Raw genomic sequence first — 26,668 nt, 5'->3', positions numbered from 1 at the left:
CGCTGAAACCGGCCTCCGTGCCCTCCGCGCGCTCCCCGGGACGGGCGGGGCTGGGCGGGGCTGGGCGGGGCGGGGCCCGGGGGGCCGGGGCGGACCAATGAGCGCGCGGGCCGGGCCGGGCTGGGGGCGGGCCAATGCGTGCGCGGGGCGGGGCGGGGCGGGGCGCGGGCGGGCCGGCGGGGGCGGGCGGGGCCGGCGGGGCGGGCGGGGCGGGGCGGCGGGGGCGCGGGCGCACGCCGGACACCGGGTCGCGCGCGGCCGAGTCGCGGAGGCGCCCGCTGCAGTCGCCGCATCTCCGAGGTAAGCGTTCGCAGGGCTCGGTCCGGGGCGCCGGGCGCAGGACCCCCCCCCCCACCACGACCCGCCGCGCCTGCCACCTGCGCCCGCCGAGCCCCCTCCCGGCTGCGGTCCCCGTGCGTCCGTGCGACCCCGGCCCTGGGCTTCCCGGCGGTGGGCTCTGGCGCTCGTGCCCCCGGGGGCTGCGTCGCGGGCGTGAGTCTGGGGGCGCAGAGGGCGCGGGCGGCGGCGACCGCGCTGCGGACAGGTGGGTTCATACATGGGCCCCAGTGAGGCGCTGTGGCCTCTCCCGGCGTCAGTGCTTCACGCGACAAAGACCACCCTTGCAGCCCCTTTCCCCGTCGCACGCGCTCCGCGCCCCCAGACCGCACGCGCGGGCCTGTCCACGTCCAGCTGCGCGGACCCTGATTGCCGATGCCCAGGCCCGGGGTGGCTGCCGCCCGCGAAAGGGCGGGGATCAGGGCTTAGAGGGTGTGAAAGGGAGTCACTGTCCTGCAGCGCGAATTCTGGGAGACCCAGGGCCACACAAGGGCCGGAATGAGCCTGATGCTTAGGCAGAGACTCCGCGTCGCCCCCTCGGGGTCCCGAGCCCCCCCAGTGTTTGCGTCACCATCCTCACCCCAGGTGAGAGTGTGGGACCTACAGTATGCAAATCCAGAAGCTTCCCAGGGGGTGTTGTGTTCTCCCATCTGACAGCCGGCTGGCACGGCTGATAGATCCTCTCCCGCACACCTCCGGGGAGCAGGGCCCTGCCTCTGAAGGAAGACCCGAGCAGAAGCCTTTATTCTGGGGTTCCAGTTACATAAACGTAGCCCCGAAATGAGGGGGCAAGAACATCCGTTCCTGCTACCCTGTTGGTGGACATTTGGAGAGGCGTTTGCGCCTCTGATCATCAGACACCTCTCTGGGTTAGCTATGCGTCATCCGTCTGCGTGTTCATTGGTTAATGCACCTGACATTCGCCGCATGCTGGCAGGGTCTCTGGGGGCGCTGAAAACGGGACCCGGCACGCAGCAGGCCTCCCTGCACCCCCCACCGCCAGACTCTCAGGGAGGACCCACCAGGGGTGCGGTGGGGGGCCCGCCCCGGCTCCTGGGAGGTGATTGGTCAAGGCTGACCTGAATCCCGAGTGCACGGGGACCCCAGGGGGATGGAGCGGTGGGGAGAGAGAGCTTGGAACAGGCAGGCAGTGGCGGTGGGGCAGTGAGAAGCCGGCTTTGATGGGTGCCTTAAACTGGACTCCATGACCCCGTCTCTGGTACCAGCCGCTGCTCCCATCACATGGTCCACATCACAGGGCTCCGTGAGGGGTGGTGGGGGAGGGGTGCTGCTGAATTTCCTGGAGTGTTTGCAGAAAGCTGCCGCAAGAGGGTATGTGCGCTCTCCTGGGGAAAGGCTGTAGGGCTCTCGTGATTTCCAGACGGCCCCCTGACTCAGGAAGGGGCCGTGATGTAAAATGCCTGTCCACGCGTGCAGAACGGGGTGATGGACATCAGAGGCACTGTGTTGGCTGTATTCTTATCTTCCTGGCGTTGTTTGGCTCATCTTCCTGAATGCTTTGAAGTTGCAGTAAATAACTGTTGTAACCATATACAAGGTTATAAATTCTCATGGTGGAAAACGAGCAAATCACAGGAGAATTTCATAAAGAAATTTAAATCATTCATTACTGCTTGAGATTTACCAGAAGGCTTTTAGCAGCCACACCGTCCTGGGGCGGCAGAGCGCTCCCGGCAGGAGAGGCTGAGAATTAAAAGCTTCCTCTGGGACAGGCCGCGCTGCCTCCGAGCCAGGCCTATTTATAGCTGGTGATGTTGCTGGCGAGGCGGGAGGAGCACGTACAAGATGCCATCTGGGGATCTTGGGACCATGGGGCAAGGGGCCCCGCTGCACCTTGAAGTATCAGGTCTTCCTTGGGCCTGGCCTGGCGCCACCGTCTGGACCTGAGGGCCGAGTCCACCTGGGCCACAGTCCCTGGGCAGGATTGACCCACGCTCAGCACCTGCTGCTGAGCGGCAGGTACACTGGGAAGGAGGAGGTGGGGCTGGGACGTGGTCTCCAGCTGCCCCGTGCGTGGGGGGCACAACCCTGGAGTCACAATGCACAGCATGGTCTGTGCTCAGCAGCCCTCTTCAGAGGGGAGCCCCCACTGCCTCCGAAAGTCAGTGCCCAGAATGGCTTTGATTGGCCCCGGGGGCCTCAGGGAGGGCGCCTCCAGGGACGGCCCCTGGGGAAGGGCAGCTCCCCACAGGAGCCTGGCTGCCGTCTCCAGGTCTCCTCCGACGTGGGAGTCAGTCTGGCCGCAGGCGCCATCCCCACCTTGGGCGAGGGCACACTATGGCGGCTCCCTTGTGAGTTGTAAGGTAACGTCCAAACACAGGACCTTCTTTGCTGAACAGTCAAAAGTCTTCCACGGTGTCAGGAAGTGACAGTTTCTGACTCGTCTTCCCCGCCCTCTCCCAGAGCCTGCGCTCCTCTCCTTAGCAGAGGGACCTGCGGGCCTGTCCTCCAAGGAGCACGTCCACGCCGCCACACGTGTCCCAGTGTGTCCCAGTGTGTCCCCAGCGTGTCCCAGCATGTCCCCACGTGTCCCAGCGTGTCCCCAGCGTGTCCCTGCATGTCCCACCATGTTCCAGCGTGTCCCAGCGTGTCCCAGTGTGTCCCCATGTGTTCCAGCATGTCCCCAGCGTGTCCCAGCGTGCCCTCGTGTGTCCCAGCATGTCCCCGCATGTCCCAATGTGTCCCCAGCATGTCCCCGCGTGTCCCCAGCGTGCCTGTGTCTCTAAGTTTCTTAGCATAGTGCAGTGCCCCCTGTGGGCTCTGTGTGACCTCCTGCCCTGAGCCACGTTTCCCCAGATCCCATCCTGTCACACCCGTGTGACCGCCTGTCTGCCGAGCACCCGGCAGGGTCAGGGGAGCAGACGCAGCCTCCACTTGGGAAGCTCTCTCTGCAGTGGGGGGGCCACACAGCGGCCAGCGTCCTCCGGTGACCCCGTGTAGGCCTCACTCGCCCCACCGTCCCATCTGCACCTGGGAGGGGTCAGCCAGGCGGGCAGGTTGTGGGGCGTGGGGTGTGAGTGCGGCCCCTGAGCCGATGTTAACGCAGGTGCCCCTCGAGTCTGACCCTGCGGCCCTGGGTCTCGAGCTGTCCATCAAAAGCCCGTTCACGCCCTCTTACCAGTCCAGGTATGCACGCTGCGCTACGGACTGCGTGTGCTTCGCGGTTCTCGCTGACCCTCAGCCCCGCTCTAGCCCTTTAATGCTGGACAACAGACTGCCCCCAAACCAGGGGGTTAGGACAGGGCCCGTGTTTGCTTTGCTTGCAGATCTGCCACCCTGCAGAGCTTGGTGTGGACGGCGGTCTCCGTTCCCTGACCGCGGCTAGGGGGTCTGCTGCCGGGCAGGACCACCCGAGGCCACCCTTGTGGCCAGCACGAGGCTCCTCTCTGTGCAGGGCCTCTCCAGAAGGTTCCCTGTCCCCAGAGAAGCAGGGAAGCCACGTCTCTCCATCGCGTGGCTGTGTCCCGGGGTGCAGGCCGCTAGGGACGTGCCCTGGCTCGAGGCGGGGAGCTTGCGGGTGGGAGATGATTTCTTGGTGCTTCTGAGAACCAGGGGTGCAGTCCCTGTGCCCCGGCCCTACGCCCCTGGGCCGTGGATGTTGCTGCGGCCGGCCCCTGGGGTCGGCGTCCGCCCGCCCCTCGCTGGCCTGCTGTCTGCAGGTGGCAGGGCCTGCCTCCGTGGGGAGACGGCCCCTCGGCCACCCTGGTTCTGACTCACCGCGGCTTGTCAGCTGCCCCTGCATCCGCCTGCTCTGAGGCCGTGCCTCTCGGAGGCGCCCCCGCAGGAAGTGCCCGTGCCAGGCCCTGCCCGTTGTGGGCTCCTTCACAGATTCGGGAGACGAGCCGCCGTTTGCCACGCGTGACAGGTCTCCTCCCCGGCCCCGCGTTTCTCTCCTTGGTGATGTTTTCTGACGAACGGAAGTCCTTGCTCTCAAGCTGGCGGCCTTCACGAAACACGAACTGTGTCCTTCAAGGACAGGGGTCCCTGAGTGCAGATCCTTCCCCACGCCGAGGACGGCCGATGCCCTGTCTTCGGCCTTTCCTGCCGCGCTCCGTGAGCACCCGAGGCGGGGTGGAGGCCCGTCTGCGTGCGCTTCAGCTCTTGGCGTCCCGCGGGGGCTTCCTGTCCCTGCGCCGGAGGGGGCCATCTTCGTTTCCGGAGCTTTCCATCCAGTCTCGACGCCCACGGAGCCCATCTTGTTCTTGTCTTAAGATCACCGGTGTCCACAGCCCTTCGCCTGGATGCCCAGACGTGAATATTGTTGGAATTTGTATCTGGGTCAAATGAAAACTGCGGTTGAATTTAGGGACAGTGGATGTCTTTATTTAGATTCCAACCCCTGTTTATAATGTCATTACTTAGACCTTTTGTTTCTTTCAATGACAGAGTTTCCTGTGTCGGTGGTCTTGTGCATCCTTTATGAGATTTGTGTTTCTTCACGATATTTTAAATGGTTCATTTCTAAATGCTTTTTACCATCTGTCTTTGCTGCCGCATGGAAGTGAGGTAGACCCCCGTGCGCTGACCGTGTGTCCAGAAACATCGCTAAACCCACTCGCCCGATTCTAATAACCGAAGGACTTCCTTCAGTTCTGGTGTGTGCCCGACCCTAGAAACTGCAGATCATGAGGTTTTTCTTCTCTCACCATTTTTACATCTTTATTTCCTGTTCTTGTCTCATTATACTGACATGGTGAATAGAATACTTGCTCCGACTTGAAAAGAAAAGCTTTCAATATTTCATTTTAAGTGTGATGACTTTTTTAGTTTTTTGCAGGCAACCCTTTTTCTCATATTAAGGGTTTTGCCCTCTTCTTCCGATTTGCTAAGAATTTGTATGATGAATAGATGCTGAATTCCATCCAAGGCTCTGCCTGCATTTACAAGCTGCTGACGCGATATTTACTCTCCGTCAGCACGAGGGACCGCACGGGCGGGTCCTCATGTAAGACTAGTCTTGCATTCCCGGCACGGCCCCAACTTGATTGTAAAGTGTTGGTCCTTTTTATCTATGAGTGGATTCCGTTGACTAATATTTTGTTTAGGATTTTGAAGAAAAGTTTTTATGTCTGTGGCCAGCTCCGCAGGTCAGCCTGTGCGTGTGAGCGGACTCGGGTCCACACCGGGGTCCGGGCCTGTGCCCCGCAGCCCCTCCGGCCGCGGCTGCCTCGCCCCTACGGCAGGGCTGCTCCTCGTGCTGTAAGCCTCCCCCGAATCAGCAGGCTTGTGTGCCACCCCCCTCCTCCAGGTGCCTCCACCATGCGGCCGGGTCCGGTCTCTGTGCGGGCAGAGCTCCCTCCCTGGGAGCCCATGCTCTGGGGCCCCCGGAATCCGGCCCTGCCTGCCCCCCGGGCTCTCTGTGCCGCCACCTGGCTCCTGTCGTCCACGGCTGCTCTGGGCCGGCTGTAACACGGAAACTTATCCTGCCTCAGCTCTGGGGCCAGAAGCCTGGGATCCAGGTGGGCAGGGCCATGCTCCACCCAGAGGACCCAGGGGAGGGTCCGTCCCTCCTCTTCCAGCTCCCGGGGTTCCAGAGGTCCCTGGGCTTGTGGCTCCACCATCATGTGGCCTCATGTCTATCTCTCCTCTTCCAATAACATGTGTCGTTGGATTCAGGGCCCCCCAGGGAGTCCAGACCTCACCTTGAGATCTTTAGCTTCATGACATCTGCAAACAAGGTCACATTCACAGGCTCTAGGTGCCAGGGTGTGGACACGCCTTTCTCAGGGTCACCGTTCACCCCACTACGCTTGCCCCCTGCGTCAGGAGCATACCTGGCATCCAGGTCCCTCAGGCGCTGGCCGGGCAGTGTGCTGGGGGACGGAGGGCTCAGCAGCCAGGAGTGTCCTCACCCAGCCCGTAGGGCATCTCCCGCAGGTTCAACCCACGCGCCAAGATCAGAGTGTAAAGCGTGGGTAGCGTGCGCCCTGTGTCCTCGGCTCTGGCGTGGACTTGTGCCGAGTGCCCTGTTGTGGGAGCATCTTGGGAGAGATTTTAGAGAAAGCGCGGCCCGGACGGTGAGCCGTGGGGATTCGAGTCAATTCTCATAGGGGTCTGGGCAGCAGTCTGGGGGCCGCCCTCCCCTGCCACTCTCCTGTCCTTGGTTCTGAGGCCCTCTCTCAGGAACGGGGCTGTGCCGTGGTGCCCCTCCAGCCGTGTCTCCCTGGGGGCTCTCTTTTGGCCCCCACACCCTTCGTTTTCTTAGATCCACGTGCAGACGTGCTCCGCTCCACACTGGGGCCACTGGTGTTCTCGGATTCCCTGTGAAACGGGGGCTCTCCCTGACTTCACGGTGGCCAGAGAATGTCCTGCTATCATGGGGAAGGGGAGGGCTCCCCAGGGGCCCTCGTGGGCCTGAAGATGCCCTCACCCTGCCATAGCCCCAGCCTTCCTCAGTTTCCCTTACTGGAAAGACAGCTGCCCCATGAGGCTGTCTTTTGAAGAGTGCACAGCCTGTCCTGGGCCCCCATCCTGGCTGCCTGGCCCCCTGTGCTGGGCGCCCCACGGCCTGCTCCCCCTCGCCAGCTGGGCAGCAGCTCCCCAGGTCCAAGGCGGGGGCTTCCACAGTGACCTCGCTGTGGTCAGGTCACTGTCCAGGACAGCCAGGACGGGCCCCTGGCCCCGGATGCTGGGCTTGCTGCTCTGAACTCCCGTTTGATCTTCGGACCGGGAGCAGCAGGGGGTCGGCTTTACTCCTCCTCGGGCAGCTCCTTGGGACAGCCACGGCCTGGGGCTCTCCGGGGTGCCCGGCTTCACGGTCTGTCTGGGCCCGTGGCCTGGGGCCTGAGTGTGTCCTGCTCGCACAGCCCCGGGTGGCATCAGACCTTGTGCGGGGACTGTGAGGGGCCGTGCCAGGGGTCTCGGGCCGCTGTCTCTGCAGTGGGATTCCTGCCTGTCCCGGTGTCTGGCGGGAGCCCGCAGCTCAGAAAGGCCGCTTTGTCCGCCCCTGGAAGGCCCTCACCGCCTGGAACGGCTCTCAGCTGGGACGAGTGGTCATTCACATCGAGTGTCCGAGGCAGCCACGGAGTGGGCAGCCACGTCATGATAAAAAGTGTGAACAATTGCCAAAGGGCCGTGTTGTGCTCAAGTGCACTGAGAGAGAGAGAGCTGAGGACACAGGCGCGGGGATGGTCCCGGGCGCCCCGCGGGGTCTGCGGGCTCCCGGTGGCCTTCGTTCCCCTCCGGGGCAGCCCCACGGGTGACGCAGCTCTGGACCCTGTCGCCGGGGCCTGGGCGCTGGTGGAGGCCGTGGAGCAGGGAGGCGAGCCACGTGGAGCCTTCTGGAGAGGGCCGTCCCAGGAGCCCAGTGCCCGTGCGCGGCTGCCTCCCACACAGCCTGCCAGGGAAGCCTCAAGGGGCAGGGAGGTACACACTCCTCCCCTTCGGTTCTCTTTCTCTTCCGTCTGCACACTGTTCACAGCCTCTGGGTGCTCACGGAGAGCCTGGCGGCACCCAGTAAGGGACCGCCCGCAGCCAGGGCCTCCTCTCGGGTGCCCTGTGCTCAGCTTCTGTGCCCGTGAGCTCTGAGCCGAGCCAGCTTTATCAGATCCGCAGGAATGCTTGTGTTTCCGGGGCCCTCGAGGTTGCTTGTACATGGGATCTCAGCCAGGACCCCGGTCCTCCCCGGTCCCGTCAGTGGGCCCAGTGATAATCTGGGGGCTTCAGCACCCACCACTTCCCCTGGACCAGGCCCAGGTGTAAAGATTCGGGGGATGTGGGGGGGTCCCCATGGGAGTGAAGACCAGGGACGCTGAGCAGTAGCCCAGGGAGAGCCCGAGTGACATCCAGCAGCTTCCCTCTGATGCTCCCACCCCCAGGAGCCCTTACCCCTGCAGGGCCTGTGGTGTCCGTTGGAGCCCGGAGCCTGTTTCTTAATGCAGCTTGCAACACAGTGTGTCCCACGCACAGGCTGCCGCACACCCAGAGGGGCTGGCGCTTTGCCTGTGGCGGACGAGGTTAGCCTTCCAGCTGCTGGGGCGGGGGCTGCCAGGGAGCGCTGAGCAGCAGAGCTCGGAGGGGGCTCCCACCCAAGCCCGCAGGCCTCTGAATCGCCGTCCCCCGTTCACACCGGGAACTCTCCAGGGAACTGCACGGGCTCCAAGGACACCCCAGCCTGGTTAGAAAGAACGTTTGGCCTCTTCTGGGTTCCTGGTGGGATCCAGGTGCTGTGGCTGCAGGATGGTTCCTGGGGAGACTGGCTCTCTTCACGCGCCCACTGTCTCCACGGCCTGGGCTCGTCCTGCCTGCCGACAGCACAGGTCGCTGGGGGGTGACGGGGGCAGGGTTGGCCCCCTTCAAGGATGCGGGTACTGAGTTTCCGGAGGCCTAGAGTCGCAGAGTCAGGATGGAGCCCGGGAATGTGCCCGTGGCCTCGGGGGCCTCAAAGCAGGGCCAGGGACAGGTGGGCAGGGAGGAGGGCCCAGCATTTCCCCAGAGGGTCCCTGGGAGGCTAGTCTACTGCTGCGCCCACCGCCAGATCGGAGGTTCCCAGGGAGGGGGGCAGAGGAGGGCTCATGCAGCGCCCGGGGAGGGTGATGAGAGCCAGCGGTATGTGGCGGGCGCGGGCCAAGGGGGTCCTGGGGGAGCTCTGCGTTTCTCTGTGGCCTGTCCAGGTTCCCAGACACATGCATCCTGCTGGCCCCGACCCGGCCCGTCTGCCGCCATCCCTGGGCCCCCATCCCAGTGTAAGTGCAGCGTATCCGCAACCTGCCCACACACACACCTGTCCCTGCTCACACACACACCTGGCCCTGCTCACGCACACACGTGGCCCTGCTCACGCACACACCAGGCCCTGCTCACATACACCAGGTCCTGCTCACGCACACACCTGGCCCTGCTCACGCACACACCTGGCCCTGCTCACGCACACACCAGGCCCTGCTCACATACACCAGGTCCTGCTCACGCACACACCTGGCCCTGCTCACACACACACCTGGCCCTGCTCACGCACACACCAGGCCCTGCTCACATACACCAGGTCCTGCTCACGCACACACCTGGCCCTGCTCACATACACCAGGTCCTGCTCACGCACACACCTGGCCCTGCTCACACACACACCAGGCCCTGCTCACACACACACCTGGCCCTGCTCACGCACACACCTGGCCCTGCTCACACACACACCTGGCCCTGCTCACGCACACACCAGGCCCTGCTCACACTCACACCTGGCCCTGCCCACACACACACCTGGCCCTGCTCACATACACCAGGTCCTGCTCACGCACACACCAGGCCCTGCTCACGCACACACCAGGCCCTGCTCACGCACACACCAGGTCCTGCCCACGCACACACCTGGCCCTGCTCACATACACCAGGTCCTGCTCACGCACACACCAGGTCCTGCTCACACACACACCTGGCCCTGCTCACATACACCAGGTCCTGCTCACGCACACACCAGGCCCTGCTCACACACACACCTGGCCCTGCTCACATACACCAGGTCCTGCTCACGCACACACCAGGCCCTGCTCACACACACACCTGGCCCTGCTCACATACACCTGGCCCTGCTCACACACACACCTGGCCCTCCTCACGCACACACCTGGCCCTGCTCACGCACACACCAGGCCCTGCTCACACACACACCAGGCCCTGCTCACACACACACCTGGCCCTGCTCACACACACACCAGGTCCTGCTCACGCACACACCAGGTCCTGCCCACACACACACCAGGCCCTGCTCACACACACACCAGGTCCTGCTCACACACACACCAGGCCCTGCTCACACACACACCTGGCCCTGCTCACGCACACACCAGGCCCTGCTCACGCACACACCAGGCCCTGCTCACACACACACCTGGCCCTGCTCACGCACACACCGGGTCCTTCTGCAGGCACATCACTAACAGGGATTTCCAGTGCTCCTGGTCAGGGCCCTGTGTGATGTCCACGTGGTGGCTGATAGTGGTTTGTCATGGTCTGTCCTGTGTCACCTTTTCTGTAAGTTTAGCGTCGGGTGGTGGTCAAGGTTTAAGGAGGTTGCCAGCGAAAATCATTCTGAAATGGAACCCGGTTCATTTTGGAAATAGAGTCCTTGGCATAGTGCTTCTTTGGAGCATAGATGGCTCTGGAGGGTTTTAGGGCCAGGGAGAGCCCACGGTGTCTGAGAAACAGGTTTGCCTGGCGGGGGGTGGGGGGTGGGGGTGGGGAATAGTCCCTAAGTCTGGTGGACACGGGGGGGGGGGGGGGGGGGGAGGAGGGGGGGGCGGGTGTCAGTCCTCTCCAGCCCGCAGGGGCCCCTCTGGCTCCTCCTCCCACTGCTCTGTAATTCCAGCCTGGCAGGGCCTCTCCAAGCCCTTCTTTGAAAATGCAAATGCAGTAACACAGTCTGTCCCCACACCTAGTTCTGCTCCTGACCCCTCTGGCTGAGGGCGGAGGGCTCACACAAGCCCCACAGTGCGCCTGCCCTGGTTCCCTTCCCCTCCTGCCCTTCCTCCTGCTCTTCTCCAGGGCCCCCCTCCCCTTACTGCTACCCCCACCCTGCTGCCTGGGACCCCTGAGCTGGCCTGTTGTGGGCCTGATGCCGACGATGTGAGGGGCACTTTACAGGTGCCTCCCTTGGCATCTGGCTGGATCTACACACCACGGATCCCAGCTCTGTGCTCACATCCTCCTCCCTCTCCATCCTCCCAAATTCATACACATCCTAGGAAAGCAGGTGGGTGAGACCAAGGAGAGAGACTCCAGGGATTCACAGGGAGTGGGGGATTGTGGGCGTAGGAACTCCTGGGGTTTTCCCGAGTGGCTGGAAATCCTCCCATTGAGGGAGAGGGCAGGGCATTCGGACTGCCTGGTCTGTGGCCAGCCAGAATGATCCCTGGTCACACCTGGTCCCACCTGGTCCCACCTGATGGGCCTCCACTCCCACTGTAGGCTGATTTGGCTCTCCTGGGGTGCAGGGCAGGGGAGAGTCAGGCAGGGGGTGTAGGGGTGACGGGGAGGCCCGTGCCTGCGGGGAAGGCCTTCCCGGGTACAGACTGCCGTCCCGGGTTCAGGAGGGCCTCCCTGGACAGCTCCGTATTCCTGTCCAGGAGCTGGAGCCCTCAGGTTTTTTAAAACTAATTTTATCATTATTACCTCATTTTAGAAATAGCACACGGATTTATCAAAGGATAGAAAAGAACGCACAGGATGGGAGCCCTCCCACCTCAGCCCCAAGAAGCTCCTGTTTCAGACAAAGAAATGGTGTCAGTGACAACACTAGAGAGGGCTGGCGTCACCCGGCCTTTGTCCCGGGTCCCTGGGAGGGTCCCAGCGGACGGGCATGTGTGTGGGAGCCAGTCTCCTCACGCTGGCCGTGCCCTGTCCACACGGGTCCTGGTTTTCTCACCGGTGGTTGTACTTTTGCGCTACCATGGAGGAGTGGGGGCAGATGGGGCCGCGGGGGGCCCTTGAGAATATTCAGTCCAGTGGCTGAGCTGCATGGGCTTTGCTGACGGTGGGAGTCTGTGTGATCGCCGTCCACATGGCCACCCCCAGCCCCTGGTGCCAGTCCCGGCTCCCTCTGGGCAAGCTGGTGCTGAGAACTCAGGTTTGGAGCGGCGAGGGGCTGGGCGGGGCGGCCCCCGTGAACTGCGGCCTCGGGCACATGCTTGCTGTCCTGGGCGCTGCCGTCCGTCCTGGATTCTGCATGTGCCCGGTGGCTTGTCCCCTCTTGCTGAGCCCGCTGAGGCATGGACGGCCGCCCACAGCTCCTCTGGGAAGCGGCTTCTGGGGACTCAGCTGCACACCCTTGCGGGGCTTGGGCATCTCAGGCTGCTGTCCGGGCCACCAGCTGTGACACAGGGAAGGGGCAGCACAGCCCGTGTGGTCCACAGGGACCCACCCGGCTTCGGGGATCAGGTGCCCCATGAAGTCAGAGACTCATAGACAGGTCAGGGCAGGCTCCACTAAGGTCCCGATGCGGGGGGCCTCTCAGGTGGCCTCCCTTGCATGTGCAGTCCCCACCCTGGGCACCCCATGCACTAGGTCAGCACTGAGGTGGCGGTGACCGGTTCTGGGTCTCCCTCCCCATCCTGCGGTGGGTGCCCTAGGAAGCATGTCATTCCAGGGATGACTCAGTGTCATGGTGGCTGGCAGGGGAGTGACAGGAGGGGACCTGAGCCCCACAGGGGGCCGGGCTGTCATGGAGGGCCTGGACTATTTGGGGACAGCCCTTGACCCAACAACGGGGCAGCCGGCAGGGGCCAGTGCTTGACCAGTGCTGGGAGGGGCAATGCTGTGTCCAGAGCCCTGTAGTGGCCTCCTGGCTGTGGCTCCGCCCCCTTATGAGGGCCCCTGCCACGTCCTGGGTGCCCATCCTGCCCTGTGTGCGGCCAGGCAGAAGCGTGGTAACTCCTTTCTCCCCTTCCTCCTCCTCTAGCAACATGGCTGACAGCAAGGCCAAGTCTGCCAAGGCCGCCAACAAGACACCCCCCAAGTCCCCGGGGGACCCTGCAAAGGACCGGGCAGCCAAGAGGTTGTCGCTGGAGACAGAAGGGGCCACTGAGGGGGCGGCTGCTGCGGCCCCGGAGCTCAGCGCCCTGGAGGAGGCCTTCCGGCGGTTCGCGGTGCACGGGGACACCAGGGCCACTGGGAAGGAGATGCACGGCAAGAACTGGTCGAAGCTGTGTAAGGATTGCCAGGTCATCGATGGGAAGAACGTGACCGTCACAGACGTGGACATCGTCTTCAGCAAAATCAAGTAAGTGCCGCCCAGGCCTCGTGCTCAAGACCCCCCCGCCACGTGGGCTTCGTGGCAAGCGGGCAATGAGGAGGTGCTCGAGACCCCTCCCTTCTCGGGATAAGATGTAAGATGCCGGGGTGCCCAGGTCGGGGGCACTGCCTGGGGGCTGCTGCGCTGGCCGCAGAGCTCCCACCCGCGGGGGCTGCTCGGGGGGCTGAGTGTGAGGCAGGGAGGGGCGGGCACCTCGCCCTGGGCTCTGGGGGACGGTCACGCTTGAGCGTGGAGGACAGAGCAGTCGGGGTCAGTGTCTCCAGCCGTGGACTCGGTGACTGTGAGCATGTGTGCGTGTGCACGTCCTTCGTCCTGGACACTGGGGAGCACATCAGGCTTCTACCCCCATCTCGCTGGGCGCCTCCGGCCCTGCACACGTCATGACCACACCTGAGAAAAGGAACAGTGCCCCCCAGGCTACCTGGCGTCTACTGCTTTCTGTCACCTGTCGCGGAAAATAGCTTTCAGCGTATTTCTGGCGCGTGTCCATCTCGGTCATGTGTCGCGGTCACCACGTGACGCCCCTGCCCTCCCTGTTAACGGCTGGGCTCCTCCGTGCACTCAGTGGTGGATGGCTTCCTCCCTCTGCATCCTCAGTGGCAGTGACTCCATGTCACCGGACACCAGTGTGTCTCCATCCCAGGGAGGTGTCCCTGACTTCCCGGGCCGACCCGAGGCTGAGGGGACAGCCGTCACCATCGGGCACCGTGGAAGCAGCCGCACGTCGGCTCTCCCCCAGAGCTGGGGTGGAGTAGCCCCATGGGCAGCTCCGAAAAGTCAACTGTTAGGACCCAGCAGTGCCGGGCACTCACCAGGCAGAGGGGACTCGGTCTTTCTGGCCCCAGGGGAAGAGGTAGAACCAGTCAGAATTTACAGTCCAAGCAGGGTCCCCAAGGACACCATAGCTGTGGGATTGGGGATTCTGGTGAACCCTCCATTCCTGAGACCCAGGGTCAGAGGGGAAGGGAAAGGTGGGGTGTAGGTGGGGGGGTGGTGAAGGCGGGGTGCAGATGGGGAGGAGAAGGGAAAGGTGGGGTGCAGGTAGGGGGAAGAGGAGGTGAAGGTGGGGTACAGGTGGGGGAAGAGGTGAATTGGGGTGCAGCTTTGGGAGGAAATGAAGGTTGGGTGCAGGCTGGGGAGGAGGTGAAGGTGGGGTGCAGGTGCGGGGAGAAGGTGAAGGCGGGTGACAGTTGGGGGGAGGAGAAGCTCTGTGGTTGGTATGGGGCCCAAGGTAGAGGCTTCATCACCGGGACCAGGCTGAGGCCCCGGGAGCCCAGGGGAAGGTGTTGGGCCGACAGTGCCGCGCTGGCCGTCCCTGCCCCTCCGTCTGCTGACTTGTGCCGTGTCCGCGGGGCAGGGCCCATGCAAAGGGCAGGTGGGCTCTCCAGACCTCTGGGGTCCCTCGTCAGCAACCTGGTCTGTGCAGAGGAGAAGTGGTCCCCGAATCTAGACGGCTCTCCAACGGAGGGACCACTCCTCTGATTAGGCGTTCACGTGATGTTGTCTGGGCCCGAGTGTCCAGTCAGTGTGTCCCCCCACGCCCACCTGTGGAGGCTGAGGACACAGCCGTGGAGGGGTGAGTGTGGACAGATCAGCCCCCATCTGTCCCCGGCTGGGCACTCACGTCTCACCCTCCTCCGTGTCCTGGGCTTCAGTTTCCATGTGCGGTTCAGCTGTGTGGAGCTTCGCCTCTGGGCTGACCCCTGCCCGTCCCAGCCCTGCTCACAGCCCTGCTGGACCCTGACTTATGCTGTCCCCCCTTCTCACAGATGCCCAGCCCACCTGGACCCCACACACCGGGGACAGGGGTTCCTAACCTCTCTTGCCACGCCTCTGGGGCCTCTGCTAGTCCCTCCTCAGCTACAGGCTGCCCCTGGAGATGAAGAGCTGTGTCCGCTCAGCTGGGTCAGCCTGACCCCCAGCGTCACCCCCACAGAGCAGGGGCCACTGGACATGGGAGCTGAGGGTCCAGACCCTGGGAGTCCCTGGTGGGGTGTGGCCTCGTGGTCAAGGACATTCCCAGGAGGGGCGGGGGCCAGGTGGAGGCTGCATCTTGTCCTTTCCCGTGTCTCCAAGTGGGGGGCTTCGGGATCTTTGGGGACCAGGGAGCCCCACGGAGCCTGCCTCTCCCCATCCCCCACAGGGCGCCGGTCTGGCAGGCTGCAGACCAGCTCTCTGTGGCCCCACCTGGGGGTCTCCACATTTGCTGTCCCTGTGGCCCCGGGCTTGTGACCAAGGGGTCTGGTATCTGACTGTGGAGCTGCTCTCGGCGGCAGGGACCAGGCTCCGTCCGGCCCGAGTCCTCAGCCGAGCGGCTTCAGAGGCTCGCCGCGGCAGCTGGCCTGCTGTCCTCGCTGAGAACTGCGAGCCAGCTGTGTGTGGGCTTCCCCGCGGACGGTCCAGCAGCCCGTCCAGGCCGTGGTCAGCCCGCCTCGGGCACGTGGTGCTGCCGCCGACCCCGAGGGCCTGACCAGAGCCTGGGGCTGCGCTCGGGCAGCCCACCACCCAGGCAGAGGGCCAGGGGCCTTCTGCACACCAGCCAGGACAGGGAAGGAGTGCACGGCGGGTGGGGCAGAAGGGCTCGCACCCCGGGCCAGGGGCGGGGGGCAGCAGGAGCTCCGAAGACGCCCCGCAGGGTCTCCCCATTCCCCTTCCTGGGCGTGTCCTCCAGGCCTTGAGCGCTGGCCTTGGGAAATCCCGTGCATCCAGGAGACACGGACAGACCCGGGAGCGAGCCGTGTCCATCAGGGAAGGTTCCAGAAGGGCTGGGAAGGAGGCAGGAAGTGGCACGTCCAGGGGCGGGTCACCCCACCCTTGGCGCTGGCCTACACGTCGAACTGCCGGGGACAGGTGGTGGCTTTCACTCCTTCCTCCAGGCTGCTGAGGGCAGGCATTTGCACATGTATGCACACATGCACTCAGAGCCCACACACGTGTGCACCGCTGCGTGCACACGCACTCACAGGTAGAACTCAGGCTCTCCACACCCTTGGTGGTGGGGAGGTGGCTCATTCTGAGGACGGGTGCCCTGGGCAGGCCCCAAGACCCTGTGTGCAGGCGGCTCGGGCAGCCCACCATCCAGGCAGAGGGCCAGGGGCCTTCTGCCCACCTGCAGGGCGCTGGCATCGCTCGTGTGAGCACCAGGAAGGGAGCCGCATCTGGTTGCTGCCCCTGTCCGGGGAGGCAGGGCATCAGCTGCTCAGACACTGGGGGCTGAGCCTTGGCCCCTGGCTCCTGGGCGCGGCGGGCTCCCTGCTGCAGAGCGCAGGGCTGTTTGGGACCCCCGGCGTCTCTGCCTCAGCTCATGTAGGGGGGAGCTGCCTGGTGAGTGGGCAGTGGTGGCCCCAGCCCAGCAAGGGGTCACCGAGCTGCGGCGGCCACAGGGGTCCCTGCCAGGGAGCGGGTGCAGGGCCCTGGCCCGGACAGGCTTGCTGGTCACCCTGAGGGTGCGGCGGGGGGCCCATGCCCTTGTCCCTGAAGGGGAGACCGTGGGGTCCCAAGGGATGGGCTGGAGGACACCAGGAGGCCCCGAGGAGCTGTTAGAAGTGTTTTTATGTGGCCCTGTGAGGACGGCGGTGCTGGGCGGGGATGTGCTCGTCCGGGTCCATGGGGTCTCCGGACACAGTTTGTCGGCAGCCACGGCAGAAGCGCCTTGCGGCGTGGGAGCCGCGGACGTGGACCCGTCAAGTGGCCGCCCGGTGGAGAGGCGCCCACTCTGTGTTTGCGGGCGGTTGCCATGGCTGCGCGGGCGCCAGCCGGGGTATCTGCGGGCTTTGTTTAGGGCCTGTTGCCACGGCAGCGCTTGTTTGTTTTGATGTTACTATGTGTTAAATTTTAAACAAACTTCTTGCAGCTCCACACCAGGTCCTGACTGAACACTATTGTTACCCAGACAAAGGCTTCTGCAGCCTCCCCTCCCCGAGGAGCAGACAGGGTCGGTCCCAACTATTAATTAATCCAGACTCGGTGTGCGTGGCAGGAATGTCACCCTGACAGACGTGTCCCCACGACCACGTCCCCTTCCAGCCTGCCTGCGTGCTCGGGGCCAGGCACAGGTGGAGAGGCCAGGCCCGAGGGGGCAGAGCGCGGCGGGGTCTCCGGCCACGCGCACACCTGTTTTCTGGGTGCTGTGTGTCCGCAGACGGGCCATGCTTCCTGCAGCCCGCTGCCGGCGTCTGAACAGGTTAGGAAGCAGCACGCTGGCGGGGCTCCCTGGGGCCTGTGGGCCACCCACCCACCCCTCCCTTCTTGCCGCACCCGCCCCGGCCCCGGCCAGGACACGGTGGGAACGGTCTCGGGCAGGGAGCTGGAATAGCAGACCTGGGCCTTCAGCCTGAGCACAGACACTCTCCCCCGCCGTCCACCACCCGCAGGAGAGATCCCCCAGGACAGCATGATGGTGGGGTGGGGGCGCCCATAGGAGGGGCGCGGGGAGCCGTGACGTCCCAGAGGTGCTGGCCAGCTGGGTCTGCCCCGGGCTCCTCCCCCCAGACTGGGGGGCATCCAGGGTCAGAGGGGTGTCACAGTGGCCATGTGGCCCAGTCCTTCTCTGTGGGGCCCTCATGGAGCACCTGTGGTGGGCAGCCTGGCGCATCTTCGGCCAGGGGTCAAGGCCGCACAGAATAGGAATCGGGGAGTTCCTAGCCCGACGGCTCCTCACCAGGTTGATGTGGGCGCTGGGTCCCGGTGCACGACAGCCTTTTAAGAGGAGGACCTTCCCTAGGGGCGCCTGGGTGGCTCAGTTGGTTAAGCGACTGCCTTCGGCTCAGGTCATGATCCTGGAGTCCCTGGATCGAGTCCCACATCGGGCTCCCTGCTCAGCAGGGAGTCTGCTTCTCCCTCTGACCCTCCCCCTCTCATGCTCTCTGTCTCTCATTCTCTCTCTCAAATAAATAAATAAAATCTTTAAAAAAAAAAAAAAAAAAGAGGAGGACCTTCCCCAAACACCCAGAAATGGTTTCAGTGACCTCAGTGCATCTGTCCCCACAGCCCAGCCCCCGCCACCACCAGGAGGGCAATTAGGAGTGGACGGGGTGGGGGGGCCCCCCCAGCCCTGCACGAAGTACGCACGAAGTTAGGGGGACACTAGGGTGGCTTTTTCCTATTGGGGGGAAGTAACTCAGAGTTGGGGCCACAGCTGCCCCTCCAGGCAGGTCAGGGCCTGCACACACCCCTACAGACCACCAGCATCACGGTGGTCAGAGGCAGTGGGGAGCCCTGGGCAGGAGCGGGGGGGCCCACTGTGCACCAGGAGGGTCTGACAGCAGTCGGTGGTCCTCCTCGAGCACCCGGCCCGGGAGCTGCTCCAGATCACATGTACGGCGAAGCTCCCCCAGGGGCCCCCCACCCCTGCTGGGAATATCCCAGAGGCCCCTTCCCACTGAGCCTCATCAGGGCCTTAGGTGGATTCCCACTGGTATCCTGGCAGCGAGGCGGCTGCCTGGACAGGTCATCCAGGGCCCTGGCTTTGCTGGTCAGGGGCGGCAAGGAGAGCCCGCAGCTTTCTCCCACCCCCAGACGGCAAGTTATCTGTGACGACCCAGCACGCTGGCTGCCACCACTCAGAGAGGTGCCCCTGGCCGTGCCCTCGATCCTGGTTCACGGAGGGGCTGGGGAGGAGGTGGTGGCCCATGCTCGATCCTACAGCATTTCAACCCGGAGCTCGGGAGCCTTCCTGGTGTTGGCCGGGTGGCACACACATACATCTGCCTTTGGAGGGCTGTACTGATGCCCCAGATGCCCCTGGTGTCCCTGGGTGACCTCTGGCACTGACAGGGTGCAGCCCCCTGCCCGCCCGGAGTTAGGTCTGGAGGCCTGGGCGACACAGGGCTTGGGAAGCAAAGTGAAGCCTCAGCTCACAGGGCCTTGTGTGACCAGTGACCCCACTATGACTGGGCTGGCTTTCCAGCAGGGCCTGGAGCCGGGAGCAGAGGGGGGTTCATTGTGGGGACACCCTCTAGTTCTGTGAACTCTGGAGAACAGGCTCACTCTGTGTCCAGAGAGCCGTGTAATGTGATCAGTGTCTCTGGGGAAGAGACAGGCATTGTCATTCTAGAACTTGCTGGGGACAGCTCACTGCAGCAGGGCGCCGGGTCCCCTGGGGAGAACTCCCTGCTGGGCAGTCATGGTGGGGACAGTTGGGGACACCCAGCCCAGCCAGGTGGAGCGGGCAAGTCAGCCATAGGCCTGCACGTCCACCAGATCTGAATGTGGCCTCTGACGGGAGCCCCTGTCGGCCATCCCCCCACCCCCAGCCCCAGTGACTCACACTGGTGGCGCCTGGTGCCAGTCACCGGGCTGGCCGTCAGGCCTGGCACCCACATGCTACCCAGGCAGGGCGTGAATAGGAGACAGGAGTGCCTTGGATGGCCCAGGACAAACAAACAGGGCCTCGGCCGGGCGGCAGGGCACACGGGGTCCTCCGTGCGGGGCAGCTGCTGTGGGGACCTTGCCGCCCAGCCTGGTTTGCTCGGAGGCTGATTGCTTCGGGAGCAGAACCCAGTGCCCACCACTGGATCTGAGGAAGCCCTGTGTCGGCCGGGTCCCCAGCCCCTGCTGCGCGGTCACGGCTGGGACCAATGCCTCAGGACGGACGCGGGGCCGTGCCCTTCCTGACCGTGGGCAGTGTGTCCCATGTCAAGTGCCCGGGAACCCCCGTGCGTGCTGTCCGGGCCTGCGCTGCTGAAGGACACCTGGCTACGCAGTTCACGTGGGGCTCCGGCTGGTTTGTCCCGCGTGGAGCCCAGGTGTGGGGGGTGGGAGCTGGAAGTGCCAAACTGCCGGGGTGGACGCCCCGTCGCAGGCCCAGCAGCCCACATCCTCCCAATGCTGATGCGGTCGCCCCGTCAGTCACCGCAGCCCTCACGGGGGTCTCATCTGCGTCTGGCTCACAACGTGAGGTGGCTCTTCGTGGGCTCGGTGTTTGCCGCCCACAGTCTCCCTGGACGAAGCGTCTGGGTCAGAGCTTTTGCTCACGGGCTTCATCCTGGGTTTTCTCTGTTGCTGAGTTTGAAGGGTTGTCCTTTTCAGGTATGTATGTGTTTCCTCCCAGTCTCTGGCTTGTCTTGGAATGAAAGACGTGAGTTTTTAAAATTTGGGTGAATTCCAATTCCTTATTTTTTTCTTTTATGGACTATTATAGTGGTATTTCTAAGAAATCTTTGCCTCACCCAAGGTCACAAAGATTTTCTCTTAGGTATTCTTCCAGAAGTGTACAGTTTTAGGATTTATGATGAGCCCAGGACTAGGAGTTCGTGTGCACGCTGCGAGGCACAGCTCGGAGCTGGGTGGTCAGCGGTCTTTCTCTGCTGGACCCCTTTGCTCCTTTGAGGAAGTCCTTGTGTGGGTGTGTCCCCGTGTCCCTGCGGCTCTCAGCCCCTCAGCCTGTTCTTGGCCGTTCCAGGCCCTCTGCTTGTGGACGGACGTCTACAGAGCCGCCTGCCGGGTAATGTGGGGCCGCCCCACTCAGGATCCTGTGCTCCTAGTGCGTCCCTGCACCGCGGGCAGCCGCCTCCACAGGACCTCTTGTTGTGAAACACTGACAGCTTGCTGAATGGATGAGCAGGAGAGAGCCAGTCAGAGTGGCAAAAATGGCTTTTAGCTAAGACTATACAAGATGCAGAGCCAGTCCAGAACCCTCCTGAAATCTTGTGAATGGCCCGCGGCGGGGAATGAACAGGGCTGCACCTGGCCGCTGGTGCCCCTCAGGTGGGCGGCCCTGGCCTGGCCCCGAGTGGCTTCCAGGCAGGGGCAGTGGGGGTCCCAGGAGGCGGGGGGCAAGCCCTGGCCCATGCTGCTGGGCGTGCTGGGGAGGCGGCCCCCATCCCTGCGTGATAAGGGGGACGTCGGGCTGTGGCGCTTCCAGGCAGGACTCGGCCTCCCTGGGGTTCAGCCGAAACTCGCTTCTTGCCCTGACTTTCCCCCATGCTCCAAGTGGACGCCACACACACAACCCATTTTAGAACCAGACAACAGCTTTGTTACAATGTCCAGTTGTTCATAAAGGATGTGGTTCCTTTAAGCTTTTTTCCACGACAATTTATATTTGCTGCTGTTGCCCATGGCGACCGACTGTTGGGCATAAACAGTGCACACCAGGGCGGGGGAGGGGCACATTCTGTATTTTAACGTTACACTCGATTTCCACCGTGGGAGAGAGGCAGGGTCCCCCGATGTCAGTGTGTCCCTGGATTGGGGGTCCTCCGATGTCACTGGGTCCCTGGATGGGGGTCCCCCGATATCACCGGGTCCCTGAATGGGGGGGTCCCCTGATGTCACCGGGTCCCTGGATAGGGGGTCCCCCGATGTCACCGGGTCCCTGGATAGGGGGTCCCCCGATGTCACTGGGTCTCTGGATGGGGGGGAATCCCCAATGTCACCGGGTCCCTGGATGGGAGGGGTCCCCCGATGTCACCGGCTCCCTGGATGGGGGGTCCCCCAATGTCACTGGGTCCCTGGGCAGGGGCAGGGGTCCCCCGAGGTCAGCAGGTTCCCGGGGCACTGCTCGGCAGGGCTGTGCCCCATGGAGGGGAGTGGCCCTGGCCGGCCCTGAGTGCTCTCTCCCTCAGAGGGAAGTCCTGCCGGACCATCACATTCGAGCAGTTCAAGGAGGCACTTGAAGAACTCTCCAAGAAGAGATTCAGAGACAAGAGCAGTGAGGAGGCTGTCCGCGAGGTGCACAGGCTCATCGAGGGCAAGGCCCCCATCATCTCGGGGGTTACGGTGAGCATGGTTGGGAGGGACTCCCTGGGGGAGCACAGCCCACGGGGTCTGGGGCCCGACGGCAGAGGTGTTCATCCCCAGGGGCGGGCTGATGCAGCTGCCCACGGCCTCGGCCCCTGGGGTTCACACGGGCGCACCCCGCTCTCTCCCCTTGCAGAAAGCCATCTCGTCGCCCACCGTATCTCGGCTCACGGACACGACCAAGTTCACGGGCTCCCACAAGGAACGCTTCGACCCATCAGGCCGGGGCAAGGGGAAGGCAGGCCGTGTGGACCTGGTGGACGAGTCGGGCTACGTGCCAGGCTACAAACACGCAGGCACCTACGACCAGAAGGTGCAGGGGGGCAAGTAGCCAGCCCTGCCGAGGCTGTACCAGCTCACACTTCGTTACATTCCTGTGCTCCCCGGTCAGAACTCAAGACTCTGGGGCCCGGGTGGCTGTGGGGGCGACACCCAGGCCTCCTCCTGCCCCGGGGCCAGCGCGCTTCTCTCTGACCCCCAGGTGGGGCCCCTGAACTCACTGACCTTTTGTAACACACCTGCCTCGTCCAGTGCTGGCCGTCAACAAACGGCCTTTTCCAAAGTGTCTCCCGGGACCAGACCACACTAGCCACTGGCTTACAGGCCAAAGGGCCATTGTACAGGGGCCGGTGGGCCGCGGGGTGAGGGGACAGACCCCGTCAGAGGTGGTGCCGACCTCCTGACCTACAGACCCCTCCCAGGGGCCTCGAGGGCAACAAGAGCTAACTCACTAACAGCCGCACCAAGAAAATGAAGTGAGCCCGAACAGGACACCGTGCCGGTGTGGGGAGGTGGGACACGTGCTTGTACGTGCGCACACGCACACACGCTTGCAAACGCTCACGCACATGCTTGCACACGCGCACACCTGGACACGCGTCGCGGAACCAGAGGCTGGCGAGCAAGGGAGGACGGTGAGCCAGTGAAAGGCTCCTCTGTGGACCAAAGGAACACGGTTTGAAGTGCGAAGCCCAAGAGTGTCAAAATGGAAACTGAGCTTTCCTAAGAAGAAGTAGGAAATGTGTTTATTCTTAGAATGGGTCAGGGAAGACTGAGAATACCCTGTTTCTGCCCCTTTCTCTCCTGCCGTCCGTGTCCGGGTCAGGAGACCCTGCTGGCTGAGGCTTCCCATGCAGGTGCTTTGCTGGCAGGACCGGGCGTCTTGTTCCCCGGGGCTTTGCCCCGCACTTGGGGCCTCAGGGCTGTGGGTCCACGTGGCTGCTCCCTCTTCGCTAGCACACGGCACAAACCTCGGTGGTTCAGTCTCCACAGTGAGTTCTCCCCAACCTCTGCCAACCCCTGCGAGTGCAGAAAACCACACAACAGCCAGGCCAGTGGAGGGCCCTGAGGCCCGTAGCATTTGCCGGCATTTGGTTTCTCCGTGAGGCTGGACGGGGCAGAGGCCCGGGGCTCCTGTCATGGGGGCCCCACGGGGACATGTCCCTTTGCATAAGTGCAGCCTGGCGAGTGACTGGTGGGGCTATGCGGTCCTCGCACTGGTCCTGGGAAAAGCCCGCGGCAGCCTCAGGAAGACGCCTCCTGGAGCCCGTCCACCCGGCCGCCGTCGTGTGTCCAGCACAGCTGGCTGAAATAAAGACGAGCACCGTGGTGGCAGACACCTGCCTTCCTGAACCCAAAGGGCACGATGGTCATCGCTGGAGCTGGGGATGCCCCCCCCATGCAGAGGAGTTTGGGACCCACGCTCCCATCCAGCATGGCCCCTGTGAAGGGACAGTGTCTCCACCAGGCTCCTCACTCACAGGCTTCCCCCCACAACCCACCCGCGGCTGGCGGTGGCCTCGCCAGCAGCTTGCTTCCGAGGATCTGGGACTTGCCGGTGCGTTCAAGTGGGGGAAATGATGGCCGGCAGGCTTTGAGTCACTTGTAGGCCAGTCTCACCGCTGTCCCCACTTTCTACCTTGGGGATCCTGAGCTGCCTGGCCGGGCCTTCACCCCAGGCGGCGAAGGCAGGAAAATAGAGGATGGAGTGCTGGGGGAGGGAGAAGCAGGCAGGACACAAACCCCCGCCCTGTGCCCCTCCATCCTCCCCCAGGCTGGACCCTTGTGACGACCCAGAGGCAAGAGGAGAGCGTGGGAAATGTGTCTGAAGGCGACTCTGAACGCGACGCGTGCTTCTCGACAACAAGCAGATCACAAACCAGAAAACTCTGTGTCCAAAGCCAAAGAGTTTTTCCTTAGTGGTCACGGAACAGGCCTCCCCGCCGGACCCCGTGAGGCACCGTGCAGGGGAGCACCAACCACCAGAGGCGCGGGGCTACTCCTCCTGCCCATTAACAGCTGGGTTCCCCCTGTCATGGCTGATGACGAAGTATGGATGCTGGAATCCAGCAGGACCTCGGCCCCCACAGTACACAGGCCTGGTGGTGAGCAAAGGGATGGGGGTCCCCATGCCACTGCTTGTAGATGGAACGGATGTCCCCCTGGCCCTTCTCAGCCCCCCTCACCCCCAGGAGTCTGTGTCCTGTCCCAGAGCGGGGTCTCCAGCCACAACACCCTGGGAGACTGGGGTCTAAACAAGGGAAACCACACAGCTGCCCCCACCCCGGGACCCTGCCACAGCACCGTCCCCACAGCGGGAGCCCCCGTTTTACACAAGAAACCAGCACCATGGCCTACGGAGCCCAGCGTCTTGACAGGAAACCAACGGCTCACTTCTGACGAACGTTCCCGAATGCGTTCCTGACTCTTCTAACTGCACCTTCCCTTTGGGCTTGAGTGAGAACCAAGCCCAGAGCTGGCCCCCCTTGGTGGCCACCGCATCCCACAGCACAGAGGTCTGGTTGGCCACACAGGCGCTGTGGTCTCCACCCCTCCCCCTGCCCGTCCTGACCCCGAGGCCTCCTCAGATGGCATCTGCCCCGTCAGAGCCTCCCCTCTATCAGGAAGGAGGGAGAGGGAGCAAAGTCACGAGGCTTCAGTGGTCGCCATTCTGTCGGCTTGAAATCATCTGCTCAATCCGTCCCTGCACCGGGGTGTAGCCCTTGCACACAGAACACGTGCTTGGGCCGCACTGCGCACACCCGTAGACACGCACACACGTGTAGACGCGCACACGTGTAGACGCGCACACACGCGTGGACACGCACACACGCATGCTCCCCTGCCAGGGTCTGAGTAGTGAGAACACACAGGCAGGGTGTGTGTCGCCGCATGTTTTTATGCTTCTACTAACCACGGTTCACTAGAAACCCAGCGTCTATCTGTGAATAAACGAAACTGCACAGCATGCAGGAGACAGGACACGTTCCGTCAGGGAGGGCAGGGCTGACGGCGTCTGAGCATCAGGAGGCAACTGGAGGAGGGTGTTCGACGCTGATCACAGCAGAATACTTATTTATTTCTATTTAACAGGATAGGATAGGCAGCGAGGCAGTGGTCAGTAACACAGTTAGCTTTACCAAAATGAAGTTCAAATCACGTAAGTTTAGAATGTTGTAGCAAAAGGTATATATTTATACTGGAGTATTTTTACACCTCTAATATCCTCAGTCCTAAGTTTGAGGCAGATGGAAACCGTATCAGGTGCAAGAAGCCGGGGGACAGGGACGCAGAGACAGCTCGCTGACGCCACGTCCCGTCTGGACTGCTCCGTCTCCGCGTCCCCATGGTCGGAGCTCAGCACAGGCTACGGGCGTCCCTCTGACTGCGCGGTGGACAGGGGCTGTGGCAGTGGGCAGAGGCTCGTGCCCCCAGCCCAGGCGGCTTCTGTGAATGGTTTTAGAGCCCCCAGCCACCCCTCTGGGCTCAGGCACCGCCTGTGGCTGCGTGTGCACCCCATCAAGTGGTGGGGAGGGAACCCAACATTTTCACCGTCTGGCCCTGCCCTGCGGCCCAAGCCACACAGGACCCCCTGTTGTCACCTGTCCCGTGCAGGCCAGGTTGACAATTCAGCTGTACTGTGAAGTTACCAATAGGCTAGAATGTCCTTAAAACACTGACCCTGAGTAGCTCCCCACCACTGATTTACTACTGAACACTTGGTGGAACTGGGCGGGTCAGGGTGCAGCCCTTGTCCGGGCGTGCGGGAGTGCATGGCCCCAGGTGGGGCCGGGCAGTGGTCACCCTGACCTTTGAGATGCTTTCTCCCTTTAGACTCTTGAAAAACCGAACCAAGCCAAACAACAAAGGAAACCCGCACAACTTAAAAGAAACTTGAAAGGGATCATATACTACTAGTTTGTACTAAGTTTTTTTCAGGAAAGGGAAATAAATTTATATATATATGCAATATATTTTTACACTGTTTTGTTAGCATTAGGGAGTTCTGAGTGTATCACTTTATCAGTGTATTGGTAAAGTAGCGTCGGCGTCTTGGGTGTTCTGACTCAGAAAGGCACATCTGTGGGCATCTAAGAGCCGCACTCACCAGGAACGTCTATGGGATCGGGGTGGCCCTCCCCAGACCTGTCAGAGCTGCTGTCAAGGCCTGGCTTGCAAACCTTTAGTGAAACAGCTCATGTCTGTCTGCATATCTCTCCTCCTATGTTCGCTGTTGTTAACATTGTGTGTCAAATTGGTAAAGTGATAAATAAAGGTGTTGAAATGTGGATCTCTGTTGCCCTCAAGGTGCAGTCACCCACGGGGCCCTGCCATTTAACACAGGCCCTGGGAGGGGTCTACTCCAGCACCGGTGCAGCCCAGGGAGGGGCCCGGGCCCAGGAGGCTGGACGCAGAGTAATTACACACACCTGCAGCAGCCACAGAGATAGGCAGGAATGAGGTCCTCCATGAGTTCCAACCTGAAACCCTAGGCCAGTGAAACAGTTCTCAAAAAGGAAGATAAAGGCATTCTAAGACCATAAC

The 26,668-nt window shown here is 62.9% G+C and overlaps 1 protein-coding gene across 1 annotated transcript; it reads left to right on the top strand.

Moving 5' to 3' along the window:
* The first annotated feature begins 207 nt into the window (after positions 1-207).
* TPPP (tubulin polymerization promoting protein) lies at positions 208-26,412 on the top strand. The gene is made up of 4 exons (XM_036078471.2): positions 208-300; positions 12,749-13,069; positions 21,670-21,823; positions 21,981-26,412. Exons 2-4 carry the CDS (start codon positions 12,753-12,755, stop codon positions 22,173-22,175), a joined length of 666 nt encoding a protein of 221 aa, XP_035934364.1. The 5' UTR covers positions 208-300; positions 12,749-12,752; the 3' UTR covers positions 22,176-26,412.
* Positions 26,413-26,668: the final 256 nt, after the last annotated feature.

Source organism: Halichoerus grypus, chromosome 2 (assembly GCF_964656455.1).
Source record: "Halichoerus grypus chromosome 2, mHalGry1.hap1.1, whole genome shotgun sequence".
Taxonomy (NCBI): Eukaryota; Metazoa; Chordata; class Mammalia; order Carnivora; family Phocidae; genus Halichoerus; species Halichoerus grypus.
This window is presented reverse-complemented; position numbering and strand designations above follow the sequence as displayed.

Excerpts from the sequence above, each read along its gene's own strand:
- TPPP (XM_036078471.2), top strand. The coding sequence starts at position 12,753 with ATGGCTGACAGCAAGGCCAAGTCTGCCAAGGCCGCCAACAAGACACCC. Across the intron at positions 13,070-21,669 it reads ATCGTCTTCAGCAAAATCAA|AGGGAAGTCCTGCCGGACCA; the intron begins GTAAGTGCCGCC and ends TCTCTCCCTCAG. Across the intron at positions 21,824-21,980 it reads CCATCATCTCGGGGGTTACG|AAAGCCATCTCGTCGCCCAC; the intron begins GTGAGCATGGTT and ends CTCCCCTTGCAG.